This window comes from Schistocerca americana, chromosome 1, assembly GCF_021461395.2.
Source record: "Schistocerca americana isolate TAMUIC-IGC-003095 chromosome 1, iqSchAmer2.1, whole genome shotgun sequence".
Classification (NCBI taxonomy): Eukaryota; Metazoa; Arthropoda; class Insecta; order Orthoptera; family Acrididae; genus Schistocerca; species Schistocerca americana.
In genome coordinates, this window is record NC_060119.1 from 978,757,707 (window position 1) to 978,784,753 (window position 27,047).

The following is a 27,047-nucleotide window of genomic DNA, read 5'->3' on the forward strand; positions in this document are numbered from 1 at the left end:
AACTTTTGTCTGCAGGTAGATTGATTAAGACATGATCTGTTTTGAGGCTGTGTATGGCTGTCCTTTCTTCTGCTGAATAACTGGTGTTCTTAGGAAGGGACCTGTGGAAGAATAGTGAGGCTAAATTGGAGGTGAGCAATTTCTGGAAGGTGACCAGTGAGTGGTTGGGTGGGTGGAAGGATCACAGTCAGACGGTGGTATGAACTGGGAGAGGTAGGGTTCATTGTTGGAATGTTGGAATCAGTTTGGCTTTAGTTTGAGGGATTGAAGACAAAGAATGATTTTCATTGCAGGAGTCAGGAGAAGGAGAGTAGGTCTTGGACAGTTCTAAACTCTGCCAGAGTGATTCCGTCTGCATCCCAGAAGTCCAGTATATAACCTCAAAGCCTTAAGCCCTTTCCAAAACTTTTCCTCTGCATCCATTTCCCTCCTCACCACTGTGACACCCCACACACCCACTTTCTACGTGCTCGCCAGAATCGTCAAACCTGACAATCCTGGATCCTGGACACCCCATTGTAGCTGGTTTTTGTGCCCCCAGTGGTAGAATTTTGACCCTCATTGATCAACATCACTGACCAGTTGCCCAAAATCTAGCCTGCCTTGTCAAAGATACTAGCTACTTCCTTCACTGACTCTCCACCATCCCCATCCCTTTACCTCCTGGATCGCTTCTCATCATTGTTAATGTCTCTTCTATATAAGGAAAAATTCCTCCTGCCCGTTGAACGCTGCCTCTTTCAACATCCATCAGGCACCAAATGCACTACCCCATTCCACATACACCTTACTAGCTTTATCTTATCATATTACTACTCCTTTCCAGGTAAGGTGCACAAAAAGAACCATGGCACAATCATGGGCACTTGCATCGCGCTTTCCTAAGCCAAGATGTTTCTGGGCCATCTAGAGGAAACCTTGCTAGCCTCCCAAAACCCCAAATCCTTGGTTATTGATCTCCTCCTCACTGATGGCTCTGTCCACACCACTGCCCACATTATACCTACCAACCACCAACAGCATCTGCATTTTGACAACTGCTATCCCATCCACATCACAAAATCCCTCCCACACAACTTGGCCACCCAGAGATGGTGTATCTGCAGCAACAAGAACTCCCTTGCCAAGTATGCTGAAGGTCTCACAAAGGCCTTCACACCAGGTGCTATCCCCCAGACCTAGTCCTCAAACAGATTCTGTGTGCCATATCCACACATACCTCCTCTGATGCTCCCACCACCCCCAAAAACCAACTACAAAGGAGTTCCCCCTTCTTTGGCCAATATCACCTGCACTGGAACAGCTGAACTACATCCATTTCCAGGACTTTGACTATGTGTTGTCTTCTCCTGGAATAAGGAACATCCTACCCAATATCCTTCCCACACCTCGTAAAGCAGTGTTTTGTCACCATCCAACCTCCACAACATCCTATTCCATTCCTTTTCCAATGCCAATCTCAATCCCAACCCATTGCCACAGTTATCATATTCCTATGGAAACCCCAGGTGCAAGACCTGCCCAATCCACCCACCCAGCACTTCCTATTCCAATCCTCTCACAGGCTTATCCTATCCCATGAAAGCAGCCATTTCATATACCAGCTCTGCTGCAATCATTATGCAGCTTTTTATATTGGTATGACTGCCAATCAGCTGTCCACTACGATGAATGACCACTCCTAAACTGTAGCCAAGAGCAAAGTGGACCACCCTGTGGCAGGACATGCAGCTGGACATAACATGCTTGATTTCATTGGCTGCTCCACAGCCTGGGCCATTCTGGAACCTCCCCTCCACCACCAATTTGTCTGAACTGAATGGTGGGAGTAATCCTTACAACACTTTTTGTGCTGCTGAAATTATCCTGCCCTGTAGCTAAGTTAACTTACTGTCTCCCACTGCCCAACACATCCTACAATCTCCAGACAATGCGCCTGACTGCCCTGTCCTTATGTAGTTCCTATATGCTTCGCCAGACAGCACTCTTCTATTCCCTCACCCATATCCTTCTATCCTTCCCCCTTCCCTTCCCTTCCCTTCCTCACTCCGGATCGCTGCATTTGTTCAATGCGACTGTTGCATTCTCGTTGCAGTGACCAAAGCTAGCAGTCATGTGTGCATGAGATGTGCCTACTTGTGTGAATGTGTTTAGTTTTGAGAGAGAAGGTGTTTTGGTTATGAAGGAATGAGGATACATTGTGTTGGCCCTGAGTCCAGATCATGAAGATATCATCAATGAACCTGGATCAGAGCAGGGGTTTGAGGTTTTGGGAGGCTAGGAAGGTGTCCTCTAGATGGCTCAAAACAGTTTGGCATAGGAGGGGAGGGTGCCATGCAGGTGCCCATGACTGTGGCGTAGAGTTGTTTGTGTACTGTCCCTTTCAAGGAGTAGTGTGTAACTAAAGCTGATTACAGCTTTCATTCATTGCAACAATGGCAGTCAGGTTAAAGTGTCTGGAGGTAGCAGTCATTTGGGCATGAGGTGTTCTTGCTTGTGTGAATGGGTATGTGCTCTCCTTTACTTTCCTAATAATACATTGACTAATAGCTTATTGTGTGTCAGTCTTTTTGTTATGCCTGTCTGCAACTCACAGTGTCATCTTTACAAAGAATAGCAATCTATCCCTTTCAGTATCATTTATAATCCAACCTGGACTTTCCATTGTTTTGGTTATAACTGAGATGCTGAGTCACTGATAGGCACAACAAAAAGACTCTCACAATTATAGCTTTGGAGCCGTTAAGTGCCAACACAAACACACACACACACACACACACACACACACACACACACACACAAACAAACAAACAAACAAACAAACAAAGATGATGTAACATACCAAACAAAAGCGTTGGTATATTGATAGACCACGAACAAACATACACACAAAATTCAAGCTTTCGCAACCAACGATTGCTTCATCAGGAAAGAGGGAAGGAGAGGGAAAGACGAAAGGATGTGGGTTTTAAGGGAGAGGGTAAGGAGTCATTCCAATCCCGGGAGCGGAAAGACTTACCTTAGGGGGAAAAAAGAACAGGTATACAATCGCGCACACACACACACATATCCATCCACACACACACACATGTGCGTATTGATGTGTGTGAGAGTGTGTGTGTGTGTGTGTGTGTGTGTGTGTGTGTGTGTGTGTGTGTGAGGGAGCGCGCGCGCGAGCGAGAGTGTACACCTGTCCTTTTTTCCCCCTAAGGTAAGTCTTTCGCTCCCGGGATTGGAATGGCTCCTTACCCTCTCCCTTAAAACACACATCCTTTCGTCTTTCCCTCTCCTTCCCTCTTTCCTGATGAAGCAACCGTTGGTTGCGAAAGCTTGAATTTTGTGTGTGTGTTTGTGTTTGTTTGTGTGTCTATCAACATGCCAGCACTTTCGTTTGGTACGTCGCATCATCATATATATAAAAAACAAAGATGATGTGACTTACCATACGAGAGCGCTGGCAGGTCGACAGAAACATTCAAGCTTTCGCAGCAAACTGTTGCCTCATCAGGAAAGAGGGAAGGAGAGGGAAAGACGAAAGGAAGTGGGTTTTAAGGGAGAGGGTAAGGAGTCATTCCAATCCCGGGAGCGGAAAGACTTACCTTAGGGGGAAAAAAGGACGGGTATACACTCGCGCGCGCACACACACACACATATCCATCCACACATATACAGACACAAGCAGACATATTTAAAATATGAAATTCAGAGTCCGGTCCAGTCCCGGAAAGTATCCTGTCACAAGTGGGGCACTTTTATGGTTCTTCTGTGGGAGGTTCTGGGTTTGAGAGGATGAGGAAGTGGCTCTGGTTATTTGCTTCTGTACCAGGTCGGGAGGGTAGTTGCGGGATGCGAAAGCTGTTGTCAGGTTGTTGGTGTAATGGTTCAGGGATTCCGGACTGGAGCAGATTCGTTTGCCACGAAGACCTAGGCTGTAGGGAAGGGACCGTTTGATGTGGCAGCTGTCGTAATGGAGGTACTGTCGCTTGTTGGTGGGTTTGATGTGGAAGGATGTGTGAAGCTGGCCATTGGACAGGTGGAGGTCAACATCAAGGAAAGTGGCATGGGATTTGGAGTAGGACCAGGTGAATCTGATGGAACCAAAGGAGTTGAGGTTGGAGAGGAAATTCTGGAGTTCTTCTTCACTGTGAGTCCAGATCATGAAGATGTCATCAATAAATCTGTACCAAACTTTGGGTTGGCAGGCCTGGGTAACCAAGAAGGCTTCCTCTAAGCGACCCATGGATAGGTTGATGTACGAAGGGGCCATCCTGGTACCCATGGCTGTTCCCTTTAATTGTTGGTATGTCTGGTCTTCAAAAGTGAAGAAGTTGTGGGTCAGGATGAAGCTGGCTAAGGTAATGAGGAAAGAGGTTTTAGGTAGGGTGGCAGGTGATCGGCGTGAAAGGAAGTGCTCCATCGCAGCGAGGCCCTGGACGTGCGGGATATTTGTGTATGAGGAAGTGGCATCAATGGTTACAAGGATGGTTTCTGGGGGTAACGGATTGGGTAAGGATTCCAGGCGTTTGAGAAAGTGGTTGGTGTCTTTGATGAAGGATGGGAGACTGCATGTAATGGGTTGAAGGTGTTGATCTACGTAGGCAGAGATACGTTCTGTGGGGGCTTGGTAACCAGCTACAATGGGGCGGCCGGGATGATTGGGTTTGTGAATTTTAGGAAGAAGGTAGAAGGTAGGGGTGCGGGGTGTCGGTGGGGTCAGGAGGTTGATGGAGTCAGGTGAAAGGTTTTGTAGGAGGCCTAAGGTTCTGAGGATTCCTTGAAGCTCTGTCTGGACATCAGGAATGGGATTACCTTGGCAAACTTTGTATGTGGTGTTGTCTGAAAGCTGACGCAGTCCCTCAGCCACATACTCCCGACGATCAAGTACCACGGTCCTGGAACCCTTGTCCGCCGGAAGAATGACGTTGGACCGGTCAGCCTTCAGATCACGGATAGCCTGGGCTTCAGCAGTGGTGATGTTGGGAGTAGGATTAAGGCTTTTTGAGAAGGATTGAGAGGCAAGGCTGGAAGTCAGAAATTCCTGGAAGGTTTGGAGAGGGTGATTTTGAGGTAGAGGAGGTGGGTCCCACTGTGACGGAGGACGGAACTGTTCCAGGCAGGGTTCAATTTGGATAGTGTCTTGGGAAGTTGGATCATTAGGGCTAGGATTAGGATCATTTTTCTTCGTGGCAAAGTGATACTTCCAGCAGAGAGTACGAGTGTAGGACAGTAAATCTTTGATGAGGGCTGTTTGGTTGAATCTGGGAGTGGGGCTGAAGGTGAGGCCTTTGGATAGGACAGAGGTTTCGGATTGGGAGAGAGGTTTGGAGGAAAGGTTAACTACTGAATTAGGGTGTTGTGGTACCAGACTGTGCTGATTGGAATTTTGAGGTTTTGGAGGGAGTGGAGCTGGAAGTGGGAGATTGAGTAGATGGGAGAGACTGGGTTTGTGTGCAATGATAGGAGGTTTGGGAATGACCAGCAACAAACTGTCCATTCGCATGAATGGACACAGGCAGACAGTGTTTGTTGGTATTGAGGATCACCCTGTGGTTAAACATGCCTTGGTGCACAGCCAGCACATCTTGGCACAGTGTTACACCGTCCGGGCTATCTGGGTACTTCCCACTAAGGCCAACCTATCCGAACTCCAGAGATGGGAACTTGCTCTTCAATATATCCTCTCTTCCCATTATCCACCAGGCCTCAATCTCCGCTAATTTCAAGTTGCCGCCACTCATACCTCACCTGTCATTCAACAACATCTTTGCCTCTGCACTTCCGCCTCGACTGACATCTCTGCCCAAACTCTTTGCCTCTGTATATGTCTTGCTTGTGGATGGATATGTGTGTGCGTGCGAGTGTATACCCGTCCTTTTTTCCCCCGAAGGTAAGTCTTTCCGCTCCCAGGATTGGAATGACTCCTTACCCTCTCCCTTAAAACCCAAATCCTTTCGTCTTTCCCTCTCCTTCCCTCTTTCCTGACGAGGCAACCGTTGGTTGCGAAAGCTCGAATTTTAAAAGAAAGTAATAGATATCTAGTGGACTTCACTGTCTCACCATGCTTCAACCATTCCACCATGCCTCTACAGGACATTTGACATAATTTGTGTTTCATTGTTTTATAGTTATACTGATGAGCCAAAACATTATGACCACCCACATACTAACAATCCTGGGTGCCTCATTGTAGCCAGTTATTGTGCATGCATTGGAAGAATTTTGGAATGCAGTAAAGCAGCGAAATGTGCGTGACATGAATCTACAATCCTTGCTAGATTTCTGGAGGTATGTGGCACCAGATGTCTGTACAAGGATCACACAAGTGACAGGCCAGTGGTTTGTGAATGTGCAGCTGGTTCCTGATAGCATCCCAGATGTGTTAAATCAGGTTGAGATCAGGTGAATTTTTTTGCTAAGACATCAATGTGAGTGCACTATCATGCTCCTCAAACCACTGTATTTTGATTCTGGTCTTGTGACATCCTGCAGGAAGATGCCATTACTGTTGGGAAAGACATCAGCTGTGAAGGGATCCTAGTGGTCCACAGTAATGTTCATGTAGTTGGATGCTGTCATGGTGGCTTAATTCAGTACTGCAGATCCCTTGGAAGCCTGCGTGAATATCCACAGTAGCTGAATACTCCCCTCACCCACCTGTATCTGTTGCAAAGTGCACGTTTAGAGCAATTGTTTGCTTGGATGGTGATGTATCTGGACACTACTATTGACCAGGTGTAACAAGAGATTTGGCTCATTGACCAAGAACACATTTCCATTGATCCACAGTCTGATGTCATTGTGTCAACATAAGGACACATAGGGGCAGTCTGCTGCAGAGTCCTCTTATCAATAAGACACGCTGAATGGTGTGCTCCAGAAGACTTGTACCTGTAGCAGCTTAATGTTCTGTCATCAGATCTGTCACAGATCACCATCTATCCACCTTACAAAATGGGCAAGCCTTCAACCTCCATATTCTATGTTGACGTTTGGATGTCCAACACCTTGTTACTGGCTCGTAGTTTCACGCTACTTGAGTCACTTTCCAGAGTTGTTTATGACAGTAACATGTGAACAGCCAAACATCTTTGCTGTTTCTAAGATACTTGGTCCAAGATGCCAGGCCATAAGAATATGTCCTTTTTGAGAATCATTTATGTCAGTGTATTTCTCCATTTTCAATCAGTGTTACTATTAGACTGATTCCCCATCTGTCTCTGTTATGCTTATGTACTTTCCCTGCCTTCTCATGTACCCGCAGTGCCTCTAGGTGACATTTAATCTCGTGGTGGGCAGTGGTCATAGTGTGTTGGCTCGTCTTTGTAGTTGTCCTTTAATTGAATTGCTATTAATATTATATAATTAGCTATATGTGTGCATGCATGTGGAAATGCAACAAAGTGATGCATCTCCACTTGATTGTATATTGTTTGTAAAGTAAATCATTTTTTTTTATTAATTTTTCACAGCAGTTAACTAGTAAATATCAAAAATATTTTGCAGGCTGTATTTTTCAATCTCTAATTATTAATAGAAATATATATATTTTGTTGGCACCCGTAGTGTAGCTAGTTTTGCTAAGGAAGATTTATTTTACACAAGAAGTTGATACTTAAATTTTTGTAATACCCCGTACTCTAAAAATATAACTTCACTATTAAAATATTTGCAGAAACATTGCCCTATGCCAGTTTACAACAACTTACAAAGTTTCCAATTGCATTTGATTTTACCTAATATTCAATAATTTATAAGTTTTTAATTGAAAGATTTCACAGTTTTTAGGAAAACATATTAACAAATACTGATTAAATTCCATTAAAAAGTAAGAGCTTATATCAATTAATATTTAAACTAAAATATGAATTACTTAGATGCACAAGGTTAAATGGGTTGAGTTTATATATTACCAGCAAAAATTAAATTAATGTAAATGTGTGAAATGACCTTATTCCAGTAATTATTACAGTGTATTGGTATAAATGCACTTCAGTTTAGTTATTGTAAAGTATAAATAATTACAGCAAATAAAGCACAGTTTGCAACGGGCTCACAGCATTTGGGACCATGAGTAGCGCTAATCACCCAGTGTACCGTAATTGATCAAGATTTGGTAAAAGCCTTTGTGATATCATCAATCAAAATTTTGCATAAGAATTACATGCTAGGAAATTAATATTTTTACACGAGTTATAGCTGTTTCTTTGTGGTAAGCTTCAGGTAATCATGTATGTCTGTGCTTATTGTTGATTAAATATTGTTAAAAGATGAATATTATTTTACCATGATTTTATTATTTATGAAAACTTTTATCATGAACTGCGGAGTTTATAGAAATGATGCAATTCTATCAGTAATTGAATAGTTAACATCATTACATTAATTAATGTCGGAAGATGATAGAAATTAGCCCGAAATAAATGAACTAACTAGATCTGTGTTGTAGAAGCATGTTGTAGAGAGCATGGGAAGGTCAGATAAAATTGTTCTGAATTATGTGTAATAAAATAAAATATGCCTCTGGGAAAGCAGTACCCTATGAACAATTTATCTGATCCTAATGTATCTATTTTGGACTTGATGTCGTTAAAAAATATGCTTCTCAGAAAGTAATTAAAATGTTTAAGGAAAAAGTAAGAAAGGCAAGTTAGGCAACTGGTGGAATACTTCCAGTTTGTGTAGATACCTGTTCTGACACCATGGATTGTAATTTTTCCATGAGCCCCCATCCCCCTCCCACCCTCAACCCCATACAATTGTTAGCTGCTAGTTTTTACCATTGTATCTTCCAGGAAATACACATGTTTGCTGTATCACGATTGTTTCACATTTTTATCTTCTCTACACTACCATTTCATAACATTTTTCTTATTTCTCTCTAATGTCTCTCCTCCCGCCCTCCACACCCCCATTAAATTATGTTGCTGGCTCTGGCATAGTGTTGTGGTTGTTCTACTTTCCTATCTTTTTCTTTGTGTATGCGTGTACTCATTGGATGTATGTGTTCAGGGCAGGGAGAGTGTTATTTTCGTTTGAAAATTGCTCCAATTATTTATGTGGCTTGTAAAGCGAGCTTACCAGCATTGATTACTGTATTGACATTTGTTTCACAGTCATAAAATCATGTTTTTATGTGACGAAAAAGCATTTATGGAGAATCATTACCTCTGACGTTATGAGTGTCAGCTAAATTGTCACAATGATGAAAGGACAATCCAGGTGGGTACAGATATGTAGGTAATTCACATAGTAAACATCAACATCTTCATTCTCACATTTGGCCACTTTTCTACATGGAAGATTTTGTTGTCATTGTTGATTAATCTGGTGTGGAGCCATTACTCAGTGATATTACCACGTTCATTGTACATTAAATTTCCCCGTGTTTCATGTGGTTGCCTTCAATACTTGACTCTCTTATTTTATTACCTCACATACTCCCATCCACATTGTCCACGCATTCTTCACAAACAACCATACGTCTCCCAAACAACTGAGCGGTAGAGATTTTGCATGTTTGGTCTTCATTATTCTTTGGTCTCCTATTTTTCATGATAATCTTACTTTGTCCTCTGCAACTTTCAGTTACCCAACAACAAATTTATCTTTGGAGTTCTTGTATAGTTACATATACTAACCTTTCACTGAAATTTCTGCCCATCATATGTTAATTGGAAGTATTTTCATAACCTTTTGAAATCTGGGTACCACCCTTTGACAACACGGCATCTGATTGCCTTATTTTTCGTCTCTTCTTTTATTATTGATGTAAATGGAAACTTTTTGTTTCCCTTAATTGACATGACTTTTCCTTATATGTTATTGAAAATTGTCATTTGACATTGTTATTTCATGAAACAGAATGTAATTACTTATAACAAGAAAGATGTCATTAGACGAGTTCAGTAAATTTTTTCTTAATTTTCACAACTGAAATGCGATCTAGATTTTCTAAGGTTAAGTGAGCTTATCTTTATGACATCAAATCTTCTAGTGCAATGTCATGTGTTACAAATGAAAGAAATACAGTTTAGGACTAAGATGAACTCATTGACAGTTTTATTTAGACTAAATTTCAACATATAATAATTTTAATATATAATCAACAACCAGCTACAATTTCTTTGAATAAATACCTTGACTGGATTTGGATTTGAATAATTCATCTTTGTGCCTAATGTAGTCTTAATTGTATAAACTTAAAATTGTGACCTGTTATTGCAGCAGTGACATGGATCATGCATTTGTGTGATACAAACTACCACATTTTTGTGATCTTATGTGAGAATACAGCTTATGACTGTTAGAATGTGTGTATAACTTTCATATGTGCAGTATTTTAATTGTAAATCTTTCATAACATGTAGTGGCTTATAGGCTTATAAGGAAATGTGTTGTTTATTAGAAAAGACTAATGCTTTCTTTCCCTTCTTTCTTTGACATGCTGTCCTAGCAGCAGGTCTGTATACTTGTACAGTTATTTTTAAAATAATTTTAAGGAATTATTAATGCACATTAATCCTAATGTTGCATAAAAATGTCAGTTATTATTTTAGAAAGAAGTGTGATTAGTATGTCAGGTTAATGTTTGTAATTTATTATTATAAGTCTGTAAATAAACTACAAAAGTGTATCTGAATATGACATTCCCAGATAGCACTCTCCATTAAAAAAGCGCCAGAAGATTATGCACCAATGGCAGAAGGCATGGAAGCTCACTGGGAAGTAGTGGAGCGTATACTGTTTTTATATGCTAAGTTGAATCCTGGCCAAGGTTATGTTCAAGGAATGAATGAAATCATTGGCCCTATTTACTATGCATTTGCTTCCAACCCAGATGCTGAATGGAGAGGTAGGTTTCTTGTCATTTGTTTTTGAATACAGATAAATTGTAGACATGTAATAAGAGAGAGAATTTCATTTGTACAATAAAATTATAACATTCCCCATATGTAGTTCACACAGCATAATCATGATTCATATGTGCTGCAAAAAGAATTTCTCTCTTATTTACTTCTGTTGTTTGTTGCTGCAACCTATCGAATTTCTTTAAGAAACCACTTAAAACAAAACATTCAACAGACATTCAACAGCAGGTGTTTCATCTTGGCACATTTATTTAAAAACTGTGCAATTTGAAGTTTACTAAGGAAAAACACTACTAAACAACAATATGGGATTGTGGATCTGCCTTGCGCAAAACATTTTTGTTATTTATTTATTCCCAGACTAGTTTCAGTGTCTTTTTTTTTCCTGTATGAACCATAATTCCTCTTATCTTTGTGGTCCCTACATGAAATGCACACTGGTGACAGTAGTCATTCTGCATTCAGTTTCAAAAGCCAGTTCTCTAAATTTTCGCAGCTGTGTTCCTTAAAAAGAATGTTGCCTTCCTTCCAGAGATTCCTATTCAAGTTCCTGAAGCACCTCCATAACACTTAAGTGTTGTTTAAACCTACCAGTAACAATTTTAGCAGCCCGCATCTGAATAGCTTTGATGTCTTCCTTGAATCTGACATGGGGCAGGTCCCAAATAATTGAGAACTATTCAAGAATGGGATTGAACTAGTGCACTATATGCTATCTCCTTTACAGATGAACCACACTTTCTCCAATTCTCCCTGTATGACACAGTCGACCATTCACCTTCCCTACTGCAATCTTTACATTCCCATTCCATTTTATATTACTTGGCAATGTTACACCTAGTTATTTAATCAACATGACTCTGTCAAGCAGCACACTACAAATGCTGTATTAGAACTCTGTGCGTTGCAATGACTGCAATGAAAATGAAATGGAATTACGTAAGATGCGTACTAGACAAGCAAATAAATGATATATGGGCTAAGGAATTTCTTTATTAGAGACCAATAGATATCAAAAGATGAGATGAAAATTTTATGAAAGATGGATGGATGAAATTAAAAAACATGAAGGAGCAACTGGAAGACTACAATGTATGTAAAAGTCTCGAGGAACTCTTCATTCACTAGTGGATATCAAATAGTGGTGGTTGCTGATGCTGATGCTGCTGCTGATTATGGTGATGATGATCAGTAGTTGTGTGCAGCATTGGTTTGACGGTAGTAAATTGGAATCTTTACCTGCTGAATTAGAACAAAAACATAGAATATATTTTTCACAGAGTACAAAATTGATGTTTAATACATACAAAAAAACATATTATAGATTTGTTAATATTGCTTTGAGCAGTGGTTTGACAATTGACTCATGAAGGCAATTTCTTAAACTGTTTGCAACTAAAAAACATACACTTTTGACTCAGTTACACAGAAGAGAGAATTAGTGACTAGTGATTGGTATCACATCAGTGACTATAGGTGTTAAAAGGAATTTAAGAAAGATAGGAAGATATTTTTCCATTAAAAATGTGATAGGGAACAGATTGCATCAAGGGGTAAAGTTCAAAAACATTTTACAGTATACGTTATACATGATGTACTGTACTAGCTTCAATAACCATTTTAGGAAGTTGCTACAAAAGCAGAGAAAGCTCAACAACAAATATAAGTGAAACTTTGCTAACAAACAAAAACTGAATGAAAGCAAAACAAGTGTAAGGAGAGTGTCCTTTATCTTTGAGAGTAAAATTGTGCCATCTTGTCACACAAAAATACTAAGAAGTTTTGGTTGGTTGTCTTGGGGAAGGAGAACAGACAGCGAGGTCATCGGTCTCATCGGATTAGGGAAGGATGGGGAAGGAAGTTGGCCGTGCCCTTTGAAAGGAACCATCCCGGGATTTGCCTGGAGCGATTTAGGGAAATCACGGAAAACCTAAATCAGGATGGCCGGACGCGGGATTGAACCGTCGTCCTCCCGAATGCGAGTCCAGTGTCGAGAAGTTTTGGTCTTACATACATACAGTAACAGGATCCTATCATCCACCTATTACTCAAGAATATCCCGGAACCAAAATGAAAGTTGTCAGACAGAAAGTTGAAATGCTGAATTTGGTTTACCAAAATTGTTTTATTGCAGGAGATGAAAATACAGTCCCTCATTTTAATTACTGCACGATCATTATGTTGGCATGTAATAAAATAAGAGATTGTGCAATGGAAAATTACTCAACAAAGGAACAGCATCCGAGCCTGATGACTTATGTGTATGATTACATACAAATTAGGGAAAGAGCTGTCTCCCATTTTAGTGTCAGTTACTCAAAGGTGCTTATACCCTTGAAGGCTTCCAAGCAAGTGGAAAAAAATGCAGATCATTCCAGTTGTGAAGGAGAATTGTTATATCATTATGGAACCTATTTTATGACCATATTGTAAAATGGAATCTTCTTTATAGAAATTAACAAGGATTCCACAAATAAAGATCTTGTGAAATTCAGCTTACTCAGTTCATTCCCAAGGTCCTGAAGGTCATAGACAATGGCACCCAGGCAGATGCTGCATTCTTTGACTTCCATAAAATGTTTTATACGTTTCTGCACTGTCACTTCGTGAGCAAAATATAAGCTCTTGTTGTATTAGACCAACTTCATAATTGGATTTGGGACTTCCTACCAGATAAAGCTCAACACATCTTTCTTAATGGGGACAAAACTGTCATATGTAAAAGTAATTTCTTGAGTACCCCAAGGAAGTATTAGGAGGTCATGGAGGTCATAACTGTACATGAGGTATAGAACTTTATTGTGAATAATTTTGGAAGCTCTGTTAGACTAATCTTAGATGAAGCTGTTATACATAGGTAACCTGCAACATTAGATACTGTAACAAGATGCAAGACAACCTGCAGAGGATCAGTAGATCTGTAATTGGCACAGACTCTGTCAGTTGCCACTCAACATAAATAAATGCAATATATTGCACATAAATAGAGAGGAAGGCCCATTACTGTTCAATTACACCTTTAGCTGTAACTCATTGGTAACAGTAATAACTGTAAGATATCTGGTGGTAAGCATCTGGAGTAACTTACAATGAAATGACCACAAAAATTAGTTGTAGAAAAAGCAGATGGCAGGCTGAGATTCATGGGAACAGTACCTAGAAATGAGACAAAGTGGTAGATGAGTTTTGTTGTTTGGACAACAAAATAAATGGGAATGCCTGAGGTAGAGGGAATATAAAATGCAGACTGTCAATAGTAAGAAAAGTTTTCCTGTAAAAGAGAAATATTTTAACATGGAGTTTAAATTTAACTGCTATGAAGCATTACCTGAAAGTATTTGTCCAGAGTGTTTCAAAGTGAAATTTAGGTGATAAACAGGACAGGCAAGAAGAGAAGAAAAACTTTTGTTATGCAGGGCTATAGAAAAATGTTGGAGATTGTGTGGGTAGATAGGGTAAATAATGAAGAGATATTACTGAAACAAATTGAGAAGAAAAGAACAGTATGGCACAGCTTGACTAAAAGAAGGGATCACTTGGTAGAACATATCCTGAAACATCAACGAATCATTAAAATGGTAATGTAGAGAAGTGTGTGAATTCAAAGTCGTGGAATGAGAGCAAGGCTTAACTACAGTAAGTAGGTTCACATCGATGTAGGTTATAGTAGCTATGGAGGAATGGAGAGGTTTGCACAGGTTATGCTAGTCTGGAGAGCTGTATCAAACCAGTCTTTAGACTGAAGACCACAAAAGTAACAACAAAATAACTCACCCATGGATGAAATTGATTACATAATACTTGTTTGGCCAGTTCTAGGGTACTGACCATTGGACTGGGACTCTTCTTAGGTAGGATTAATAGAAGGGATAGAGAAGCTCTAAAGGAGAACACACGTCATCACAAGTTAGTTTAATAAGTGAGAGAAGGGTATAGAGATGCCCATCAGAATCCAGTGGTATACACTACGTAGAATTGCCATTAAAATGCCAAGAATGTACATTACAAGAAGAAACAAGCAATACAGTGGTTCCTCCTACACATATTTCACAAAATGATTTTGCTGGGTGAAAATGAGGGAAATTTGAGTTAATATTGACGGACATTTACAGTTGTTCTTCCAGCATACCATTCTTGATTGGAACTGTTCATTTGATCAATACACCTAAAATTTCAAGTTTATGCAATGCTCTCATTGTCACTTTATGCCAAGAAAGATTGCCAGCGTAGCTATCATGAAGCATAAAACACTGAAAATCTGTCTTACACTGATCACCTGTAGTCAACAACACCAGCAGATGACAACTATCTTTGTATTATGGCTTGTAGGTATCCTGAGAATGCAGAACAACTGCATGCTGTCAATTTTAAAGCAACTGGAGAGGCTATGTGGACTCAAGTTGCAGGTCTCATTGCAGTGTAGTGGGTTGAGGGTGCAACAACTGCTACAGTGGTGTGGAACTGCTGTTCTTGGAGTGGTCAGGATGGTGATGGCTCTTCCACCTTAGCATTTTGGGTTCAGTGATTTGGCCAGGCCCATGGGATTCTGTTGGAGGTGAAGGTGGCTGAGACAAGACCATCTGTGTCCATGTCAACTCTCTATTGTTCCAACAACCTACAGCAATTACAGATGCGTGCTTTCATCCAGTGGTGTGTCCTGGCACCGACCCATGGTGCCCATGTATCACTGGTGCAGTTACGGGTCAATCTTGCTGCCCACGACAAAGTGGGTGCTGCACTGTGTCATGTTGTCTGGGTGGCAGCACGATTGCTCAGCAGTGTGGAGACCCCAATAGCTGAGTCGGCAGCTGGGGGACAATGCTCCCATAGTGATGGCTGGCGCTGGCAGGTGAAGTCTGCAGCACTGGGTGGCACACAGGCGGAGTGTCACAGTGGCACAGCACCCAAAACTCAGCATCTCATCATATTAATGGCAATGTTGTGGTGGTGGTGGTGGTGGTGGTGGTGGTGGTGGTGGTGGTGTTGGCTGTCCCGAGGATGCTCCATTAGTCTGGTAGTGCAGCTGTAACTGGTTACAGTTTGCGGCTCAAACATCTGCTTAGTGGCTCCAACAGTGTGTATAAAAGACATCCCAGTGACTGTTTGGGTGTCTGACGCTGAAGAGATGCACCACTAGTTTGCGCATTGCAGCATAAGTGGCTCATTACTAGAGTCTTGCCACATTTTGATGTGATGTGTAGCAATTTCTGCATGTTGTCTGTGTCATCGCCTTCAGGACAGTAATTGGAATACCATGTCCTGAATTCCCTAGAAGTCATGGTGTGCCATAACAGCAGGAACCCTCCTCACCTGCTGGATGACCTGAGGAGGATCATTGTCAAAAGAGTTGGAAAGGCTTGAACAGCAATATCTTGACCACCCTGTGGGCAATATGCAAAATAGAAATGCTTTGTGAACTTAAATGAATCCTTGGAAGAAAGACAGCAAGGTTCTGCAAAATCTGTGTTGGATAAATGTAGAGAACGTGTATTCAAAGAAGGGCATATCACTGTTATGCTGCCACCAATGTATATCTTGCATAGGGATAATCAAAATAAGACTAAGAGAAACTAGGGTGCAAGAGAAACTAGGGTGCATGCGGAGGTATATAGACAGTCATTTTTCCTCATTGTAAACACAAATGGAATAGGAAAGAAAATCGATAATATTGGTATATGTACCCTCTGCTGTACACTGTATGGTGGCTTAGAATATATGTAGATGTTGTGAAGTGAAAGATTGTGAGGATGATGAAAAATGCCAACACTCGAAAATCATGAAACCATTCCTTAAAGAACTTAAGATCCTACACATACCATGTGTCTATATGCTTGAAGTTGTGATGTATGTAAAAAGGAGCTTGCTAAAGAAGGAAAATGTGTTTATTCAAAATAAAACTCTACATGAACACCATACAAGGTCAAATTGTGATGTACACAGAAATCATTGTTATATCACCATGTGCAAGAAAGGTGTATGTCATTCAGGATCACAGTTGTTTAGTAGGCTACCAAGTCACTTAAAGACCATTAACAAACTACATATCTTTAAAAAATATGGAACTATATCTTCCGGAAAACTGTTTTTACTAAGAATCACAGTATCTTGTAAACTGAATTTGTAAATATAATGCACATCTGATGCCAAGACTTCTGTCATGGAAGATATGTACATACAAATATTGTAAAAATGCAAAAGTGCCAATTTGTATTAAGTGTTTTGTATTGTATTGCATTTTTGTTGTTGTTGTTGTTTTTGTGGTGTTCTTCAGTCCTGAGACTGGTTTGATGCAGCTCTCCATGCTACTCTATCGTGTCCAAGCTTCATCTCCCAGTACCTACTGCAGCCTACATCCTTCTGAATCTGCTTGGTGTACTCATCTCTTGGTCTCCCTCTACGATTTTTACCCTCCACGCTGCCCTCCAATACCAAATTGGTGATCTCTTGATGCCTCGGAGCATCTCCTACTACCAGCCGATCCCTTCACTAGTCAAGTTGTGCCACAAACTCCTCTTCTCCTCAATTCTATTCAATACCTCCTGTATTGCATTGTATTATGTGTTAAACAATATCCCATTTAACAAAAGAAAATTATGTAAGATGTCCATGTAAAGAATTTTATCTGTTGTAAGTATGCTTGTACAAACATCATAGTAAATGACCCGAGGAAATAATATTCAATGTAACAATGTTTGAATTAATGAAAGTTTGTCCAACATTTAGGGTACAAGATATGTACCTCAAAGATTTCAGGATGTAAATAAATAAATAAACTATCTAATTAAAAGTGCTTTGAGAAATAAACACAACACCAAATGGAAACTTCGTAATGCTTAGGATTTCTAACACATTACTGGTAAGTGAGAGAGTAGTTTGATGCGCAGAAACACCATATTGAAAACCAAACTCTCTACTGTTAATGACATTCAGGTTTCCAAGGTTTGTCAGTATCCTATTATACATATCTTTCTGAAAAACTTTAGAACACATCATGAAATGTGAGGTGGGTTACAGCTTATAAGACACAAATAACACCCTCATTTTTATAAAGAGTAACAGCATATTTCAGTCTTTCAGAGACACTCATTATTGCAGGGGGTATAATACATATGAGCCAAAACTTGGGATATTTCATTTCAGCAATTCATCAACAGCTTGCTGCAAACATGATGTACGGCAGTAGGAGTTTCTTTCAATGAGAGAGTGATTTTTGATTTCACTAACAGTTAAAGGGGTGAATTTACTTGGTTGCACAGTTCAGAGAAATTACACTTCAGTATATATGCAGCTTTGTTTGAAGAACGGTTGTAGTAACTTACTTGGGCAGTGTTTGCTTGCTGTGCTGCAAGCACTCACAGTTTTTTAATTAAAATTTCATGTATAGAATAGAAGGAGTTGACAAGAAAAATTGATTTCAGTTTAGATTTAAAATCTGGTCTTGTACCTGTTGGACATTTTATTTTGTAGATGTTGTTTTCTGTGGTCACATATTGAGCACTTTGTGAACCACTGACAGGTTTAGTTCTAAATATTGAAGATCATTTTTCTCCTAGTAATGTAGCTAAATGCATTTCTGTTCTTTTCAGATTGTGTTTCATTAGCAAATATGTACAGTGAAGGTTTTATTAAAATACCTAGTTCTGTGAAGTAACACCTACAAGACAACAACGGGCAAACAACACATACTGCTCTCTATGCTTGCTTTTTGCTGCTAATATGTCAGATTTTTCCTGTGTTTTGAACTACTTATCTTTGAATTTCATTCTGTTTTCCCTCCTCCTCTTTCTTATTCCCTCTTTTTCTTAATGTTCTATTTTAAAGGGGAATGTTGTTGTTGTTGTTGTTGTTGTTGTGGTCTTCAGTCCGGAGACTGCTTGGATGCAGCTCTCCATGCTACTCTATCCTGTGCAAGCTTCTTCAACTCCCAGTACCTACTGAAACCTACATCATTCTGAATCTGCTTAGTGTATTCATCTGTTGGTCTCCCTCTACCATTTTTACCCTCCACGCTGCCCTCTAATACATCTACATCTACGTGACTACTCTGCAATTCACATTTAAGTGCTTGGCAGAGGGTTCATCGAACCACAGTCATACTATCTCTCTACCATTCCACTCCTGAACAGCGCGCTGGAAAAACGACACCTAAACCTTTCTGTTCGAGCTCTGGTTTCTCTTATTTTATTTTGATGATCATTCCTACCTATGTAGGTTGGGTTCAACAAAATATTTTCGCACTGGTGATCCCTTAATGCCTCAGAACATGTCCTACCAACCGATCCCTTCTTCTAGTCTAGTTGTGCCACAAATTTCTCTTCTCCCCAATCCTATTTAGTACTTCCTCATTAGTTATGTGATCTACCCATCTAATCTTCAGCATTCTTCTGTAGCACCACATTTCGAAAGCATCTATTCTCTTCTTGTTAAAACTATTTATTGTCCATGTTTCACTTCCGTACATGGCTACACTAAATACAAATACTTTCAGAAATGACTTCCTGACACTTAGACCTATACTCGACGTTAACAAATTTCTCTTCTTCAGATATGCTTTCCTTGCCATTACCAGTCTACATTTTATATCCTCTCTACTTTGACCATCATCAGTTATTTTTCGCCCCAAATAGCAAAACTCCTTTACTACTTTAAGTGTCTCATTTCCTAATCTAATTCCCTCAGCATCACCTGATCTATAAATTCGACTGCATTCCATTATCCTTGTTTTGCTTTTGTTGATGTTCATCTTATATCCTCCTTTCAAGACACTATCCATTCCGTTCAACTGCTCTTCCAAGTCCTTTGCTCTCTCTGACAGAATTACAATGTCATCGGCAAACCTCAAAGTTTTTATTTCTTCTCCGTGGATTTTAATACCTACTCTGAATTTTTCTTTTCTTTCCTTCACTGCTTGCTCAATATAGAGACTGAATAACATCGGGGAGAGGCTACAACCCTGTCACACTCCCTTCCCATATACTGCTTCCCTTTGATGTCCCTCGACTCTTATAACTGCCATCTGGTTTCTGTAGAAATTGTAAATAACCTTTCGCTCCCTGTATTTTACCCCTGCCACCTTCAGAATTTGAAAGAGAGTAATCCAGTCAACATTGTCAAAAGCTTTCTCTAAGTCTACAAATGCTAGAAACGTCAGTTTGCCTTTCCTTAATCTAGCTTCTAAGATAAGTCGTAGGGTCAGTATTGCCTCATGTGTTCCAATATTTCTACGGAATCCAAACTGATCTTCCCCGAGGTCGGCTTCTACCAGTTTTTCCATTCGTCTGTAAAGAATTCGCGTTAGAACTATGCAGACATGACTTATTAAACTGATAGTTCGGTAATTTTCGCGTCTGTCAACACCTGCTTTCTTTGGGATTGGAATTATTATATTCTTCTTGAAGTCTGTGGGTATTTTGCCTGTCTCATACATCTTGCTCACCAGATGGTAGAGTTTTGTCAGGACTGGCTCTCCCAAGGCTGTCAGTAGTTCTAATGGAATGTTGTCTACTCCTGGAGCTTTGTTTTGACTCAGGTCTTTCAGTGCTCTGTCAAACTCTTCACGCAATATCTTATCTCCCACTTCATCTACATCCTCTTCTATTTCCATAATATTGTCCTCAAGTACATCACCCTTGTATAGACCCTCTATGTACTCCTTCCATCTTTCTGCCTTCCCTTCTTTGCTTAGAACTGGGTTTCCATCTGAGCTCTTGATATTCATACAAGTGGTTCTCTTTTCTCCAAAGGTCTCTTTAATTTTCCTGTAGGCAGTATCTATCTTACCCGTAGTGAGATAAGCCTCTACATCCTTACATTTGTCCTCTAGCCACATCTGCTTAGCCATTTTGCACTTCCTGTCAATCACATTTTTAAGACGTTTGTATTCCTTTTTGCCTGCTTCATTTACTTCATTTTTATATTTTCTCCTTTCATCAATGAAATTCAGTATTTCTTCTGTTACCCAAGGATTTCTACTAGCCCTCGTCTTTTTACCTACTTTGATCCTCTGCTGCCTTCACCACTTCATCCCTCAAAGCTACCCATTCTTCTTCTACTGTATTTCTTTCCCCCATTCTTGCCAATTGTTCCCTTAAGCCGTCGGCACACGGACCGTGCATCCGAACGTTGAGCGTTGAGCGTTGAGCGTGCCGAGTTTCTGATGTCATAGCGTGAAACAGCACATCCGGGAGTCTTTCCGAACGTGCAGAGCAATATCTGGCATGTCAGATATTCTGAGCATGCGTCTGAGCGTTGGCCAATGAGATGGCACAACGCCACCTACGTCACACGCTCGCCGTCTCCTTCAGTACAGAGTTGTGAGGCGCCATATTGCCATTCATTTTAAGCTTATATGTATACACGCCGTTTCTGAGCACCACCAAACCGAGAATCACTGGAAAACCCGTTGTTAACTTTGTGATTCGTTGCAATAAAATAATGAGAAACATCATATTTGTAACAAAAGAATAGTTGTAACTGGCGTATTAGTTGTAACTTGCGTATTATGAGAGTAGGCTATTTGAAGGCAGCGACACACTGAAGATCCACCCAAAACTCATTGTTCTTGGTACAATGTGTTATAATTAAATTTCAGTTAGTAACATAACTACGATTAAGGTTTTTAGCGAAAGGTAAGATTCTGTTAAAAGAGACTAAGCTGTAATGTTGGTTTAGCGTAATGGATAGCGGCACCATCTATGAATGAGTGTTTTTGTTGGGGCGGTGGTTCGCGTCCTGACACAACCAATTTTTTTTCCCCTAAGATTCGCGTTTTTATTAGGTTCTGATACTTTATTATTAGTTTAGTATAAGTATAGACTATAATATTTGCTGTTATGTAAATACAAGTTCCCCTTTTTTGAGGGGTGACTTTGTTCAATTAGCTTAATCTACAGGACAGCTTGCGCTACTTGTATACAGATATTTTGCTCCTTTTTCTTTTACGCTTCGTAATTCACATGTTGCAAGGATTCTGATACTGGGTAGGAACAGTGATCAAGTAAGACTGACCTTGAAATAATGTCTATCTTATGCGGAGAAGTATTCCAAATCTGTATCGCACTATTTGTAAAGGAACTTTTATAAGCCTGTGTCCTTATTGATTGGACGTGGTACTTTCCCTTTCGTGAACGACGGAGGAAATGTGCGTTTCAATAGACCTAAGGTGGGAAATTTACGCGCGCCCGTTGAGTAAACAGTGTGATTTACGAACTAGAAACATCCCTCAACTGCTGGTGCAGTGCGTTGCGATCGCTTATACCACGTTGGGGCCCACGTACCGTATGCACAAGTCGCATCGTTCCTGAGCGTTCAGCAGCACGTTGAACTTGGCACGCTCAACGTTAACGTTCAACAGCACGGTCCGTGTGCCGACGGCTTTATGCTCTCCCTGAAACTCTGTACAACCTCTGGTTTACTCAGTTTATCCAGGTCCCATCTCCTTAAATTCCCACGTTTTTGCAGTTTCTTCAGTTTTAATCTACAGTTCATAACCAATAGATTGTGGTCAGAGTCCACATCTGCCCCTGGAAATGTCTTACAATTTAAAACCTGGTTCCTAAATCTCTGTCTTACCATTATATAATCTATCTGAAAACTGTCAGTATCTCCAGGCTTCTTCCATGTATACATTCTTCTTTTATGATTCTTGAACCAAGTGTTAGCTATGATTAAGTTGTGCTCTGTGCAAAATTCTACCAGGTGGCTTCCTCTTTCATTTCTTACCCCCAATCCATATTCACCTACTACATTTCCTTTTCTCCCTTTTCCTACTGACGAATTCAAGTCTCCCGTGACTATTAAATTTTCGTCTCCCTTCACTATCTGAATAATTTCTTTTATTTCATCATACATTTCTTCAATTTCTTCGTCATCTGCAGAGCTAGTAGGCATATAAACTTGTACTACTGTAGTAGGCGTGGGCTTCATATCTATCTTGGCCACAATAATGCGTTCACTATGCTGCTTGTAGTAGCTTACCCGCATTCCTATTTTTTTATTCATTATTAAACCGACTCCTGCATTACCCCTATTTGATTTTGTGTTTATAACCCTGTAGTCACCTGACCAAAAGTCTTGTTCCTCCTGCCACCAAACTTCACTAATTCCTACTATATCTGACTTTAACCTATCCATCTCCCTTTTTAAATTTTCTAACCTACCTGCCCAATTATGGCATCTGACATTCCACGCTCCGATCCGTAGAATGCCAGTTTTCTTTCTCCTGATAACGACATCCTCTTGAGTAGTCACCCCCTGGAGATCCGAATGGGGGACTATTTAACCTCCGGAATGTTTTACCCAAGAGGACGTCATCATCACTTAACCATACAGTAAATCTACATGCCCTCGGGAAAAATTACGGCTGTAGTTTCCCTTGCTTTCAGCCGTTCGCAGTACCAGCACAGCAAGGCTGTTTTGGTTAGTGTTACAAGGCCAGATCAGTCAATCATCCAGACTGTTGCCCCTGCAACTACTGAAAAGGCTGCTGCCCCTCTTCAGGAACCATACGTTTGTCTGGCCTCTCAATAGATACCCCTCTGTTGTGGTTGCACCTACGGTACGGCTATCTGTATCGCTGAGGCACGCAAGCTTCCCCACCAGCGGCAAGGTCCATGGTTCGGGGGGGAGGGGGGGGGGGTTGAAAGGGGAATATATTATAGAAATGAGGGAGGAAAGAGAAGTCGCACAGGTGAAACAGGCTATAGATTTTTTTATTTCTGTTGGTTCTAATATGCATATATTTCTGATTTTGGCATTGTAAAAGTCAGTCTCTCTCTCTCTCTCTCTCTCTCACACACACACACACACACACACACACACACACACACACACACACACACACACACATTCACATTCACACGAGCAATCACACCTCATGCACATATGGCCACTATCTCAAGCCAGAATGTAACTATGTCACACTGAACAGAAGCATAAATGTGGAGTGAAGTGGGGGTGGTAGCAGGGTGTGGCTTGGAGGGAGAGAACTCGGCTCTGCTTAGCGTAGCATGTAGGGGCCAGACGGTGGCCAGCAAGGATGTCAGGCACAGCCTCAGGAGGCTATGGGGGAGGATGGGAGCTGTGGGATGAGGAGGAGAGGAGCAGAGAAGAAGAAAAGACCAGTGGATGTGTTGGCAGAGAGCAGTGCACAATGAAAGTGAGGGGATGTAAATTGGGAGTAGGTGATAGGACAGAGGGTCCAGAAACTGTTGCATTGAGGATGTGTGGACAGTAGTTTTGTGTAGCTTGATTTCAGGAGCAGAGAGTGTGTTGTAACGATAACACATTCCTGTGCAGTTCAAAAGAGCTGGTAGTGGAGGGAGGGATCCAGATTGAGATCAAGCATGCTGTTTTCAGCTGCTTGTTGCATTACAGGGCAGTAGACTTGCCTCTTGGCCATAATTTCTCTGTGACCATTCACCCTGGTGGACAGCTGTTTTGTAGTCACATCAATATAAAAAGCTACCCAATGATTGCAGCAGAACTGGTATATGACATGGCTGCTTTCACAGGTGGCCCATCTGCTGACGGGGTAGGACAGGACTGGAATAGGAAGAGCTGGGTGGGTGGACTGTGCAGGTCTTATACCTGAGTCTACCTCATGGTTGGTTGGTTGGTTGGTTTGGGGAAGGAGACCAGACAGCGTGGTCATCGGTCTCATCGGATTAGGGAAGGATGGGGAAGGAAGTCGGCCGTGCCCTTTCAGAGGTACCATCCCGGCATTTGCCTGGAGTGATTTAGGGAAATCACGGAAAACCTAAATCAGGATGGCCGGACGCGGGATTGAACCGTCGTCCTTCCGAATGCGAGTCCAATGTGCTACCACTGCGCCACCTCGCTCGGTCTACCTCATGGATATGAACCCTTTGGCAAGGCATTGGGATTGGGAGTAGCACAGGGATGGACTAGGATGCTGTGGAGGTTGCATGGGTGATGGAAAACCTCTTTTGGAGGGGTGAGAAGGATCTCGGTTAGGATGTCCCTCATTTAAGGGTGTGATGATAGATAATCAAAGCCCTGATTAAGGATGTGGATCATTAGTTGCATTTTGGCATGGTATTGGGCAACGAAGGAATCATTCCATTGTAGCTAGTTCTTGGAGTGGTTGGAGGATTGGGGGCTTGTTGGGATATGGCATTAGAAATCTGTTTGTGAACTAGGTCTGTGGGATAGTGCCTATTTGTGTGATCTTCAGCATACTGGACAGTGGAGTTCTTGTCACTACAGATACACCATCCCTGGGCAACCAGGCTTTATGGGATGAATTTTTTGGTGTGAAAGGGATGGCAGTTGTCAAAATGCAGGTACTGTTGATGTTGGTAGGTTTAATGTGGTTAGATGTGTGGATGGAGCCATCAGATGAGAGGAGGTCAACGTCCAGGAAGGTGGCATGCTGAATTGGAGGACAAGTGGTTGTGTGTAGGATAAATTTAGTAAGTGATATGAATATAATAGAGGGAAACATTCCACGTGGGAAAAATAGATCTAAAAACAAAGATGATGAGACTTACCAAACAAAAGCGCTGGCAGGTCGATAGACACACAAACAAACACAAACATACACACAAAATTCAAGCTTTCGCAACAAATGGTTGCTTCATCAGGAAAGAGGGGAGGAGAGGGAAAGACGAAAGGATGTGGACTTTAAGGGAGAGGGTAAGGAGTCATTCCAATCCCGGGAGCGGAAAGACTTATCTTAGGGGGAAAAAAGGACAGGTATACACTCACACACACACACATATCCATTCGCACATACACAGACACAAGCAGACATTTGTAAAGGCAAAGAGTATGGGCAGAGATGTCAGTCGAGGCGGAAGTAAAGAGGCAACTTGAAATTAGCAGAGAACGTATCTCTGCCTACGTAGATCGACTCCTTCAATCCATTACATGCTGTCTCCCATCCTTCATCAAAGACACCAACCACTTTCTCGAATGCCTGGAATCCTTACCCAGTCTGTTACCCCCGGAAACCATCCTTGTAATCATTGATGCCACTTCCTTATACACAAATATTCCGCACGTCCAGGACCTCGCTGCGATGGAGCACTTCCTTTCACACCAATCACCTGCCACCCTACCTAAAACCTCTTTCCTCATTACCTTAGCCAGCTTCATCCTGACCCACAACTTCTTCACTTTTGAAGGCCAGACATACCAACAATTAAAGGTAACAGCCATGGGTACCAGGATGCCCCCCTCGTACGCCAACCTATTCATGGGTCGCTTAGAGGAAGCCTTCTTGCTTACCCAGGCCTGCAAACCCAAAGTTTGGTACAGATTTATTGATGACATCTTCATGATCTGGACTCACAGTGAAGAAGAACTCCAGAATTTCCTCTCCAACCTCAACTCCTTTGGTTCCATCAGATTCACCTGGTCCTACTCTAAATCCCATGCCACTTTCCTTGACGTTGACCTCCATCTGTCCAATGGCCAACTTCACACGTCCGTCCACATCAAACCCACCAACAAGCAACAGTACCTCCATTATGACAGCTGCCACCCATTCCACATCAGACGGTTCCTTCGCTTTAGCCTAGGTCTTCATGGCAAATAAATCTGCTCCAGTCCGGAATCCCTGAACCATTACACCACCAACCTGAAAACAGCTTTCGCATCCCACAACTACCCTCCCGACCTGGTACAGAAGCAAATAACCAGAGCCACTTCCTCATCCCTTCAAACCCAGAACCTCCCACAGAAGAACCCCAAAAGTGCCCACTTGTGACAGGATACTTTCTGGGACTGGATCAGACTCTGAATGTGGCTCTCCAGCAGGTATACGACTTCCTCAAATCCTGCCTTGAAATGAGATCCATCCTTCATGAAATCCTCCCCACTCCACCAAGAGTGTCTTTCCGCCGTCCACCTAACCTTCGTAACCTCTTAGTTTATCCCTATGAAATCCCCAAACCACCTTCCCTACCCTCTGACTCCTACCCTTGTAACCGCCCCCAGTGTAAAACCTGTCCCATGCACCCTCCCACCACCACCTACTCCAGTCCTGTAACCCGGAAGGTGTACATGATCAAAGGCACAGCCACGTGTGAAAGCACCCACGTGATTTACCAACTGACTTGCCTACACTGTGAAGCTTTCTATGTGGGAATGACCAGCAACAAACTGTCCATTCGCATGAATAGACACAGGCAGACAGTGTTTGTTGGTAATGAGGAT

General features: G+C 41.5%; 1 protein-coding gene across 2 annotated transcripts in view; it reads left to right on the forward strand.

Moving 5' to 3' along the window:
• LOC124615833 (TBC1 domain family member 13) overlaps positions 1-27,047 on the forward strand; it is a 225,652-nt gene that overhangs the window by 84,354 nt on the left and 114,251 nt on the right. For both annotated transcript variants that reach the window (XR_006979813.1, XM_047143987.1), the window contains exon 6: positions 10,654-10,852. Coding sequence is in view for 1 of the 2 variants with exons in the window: in XM_047143987.1 (XP_046999943.1) it covers positions 10,654-10,852 (199 nt within the window). In the remaining variant the exon portion in view is untranslated. The remainder of the gene's footprint in view (positions 1-10,653; positions 10,853-27,047) is intronic.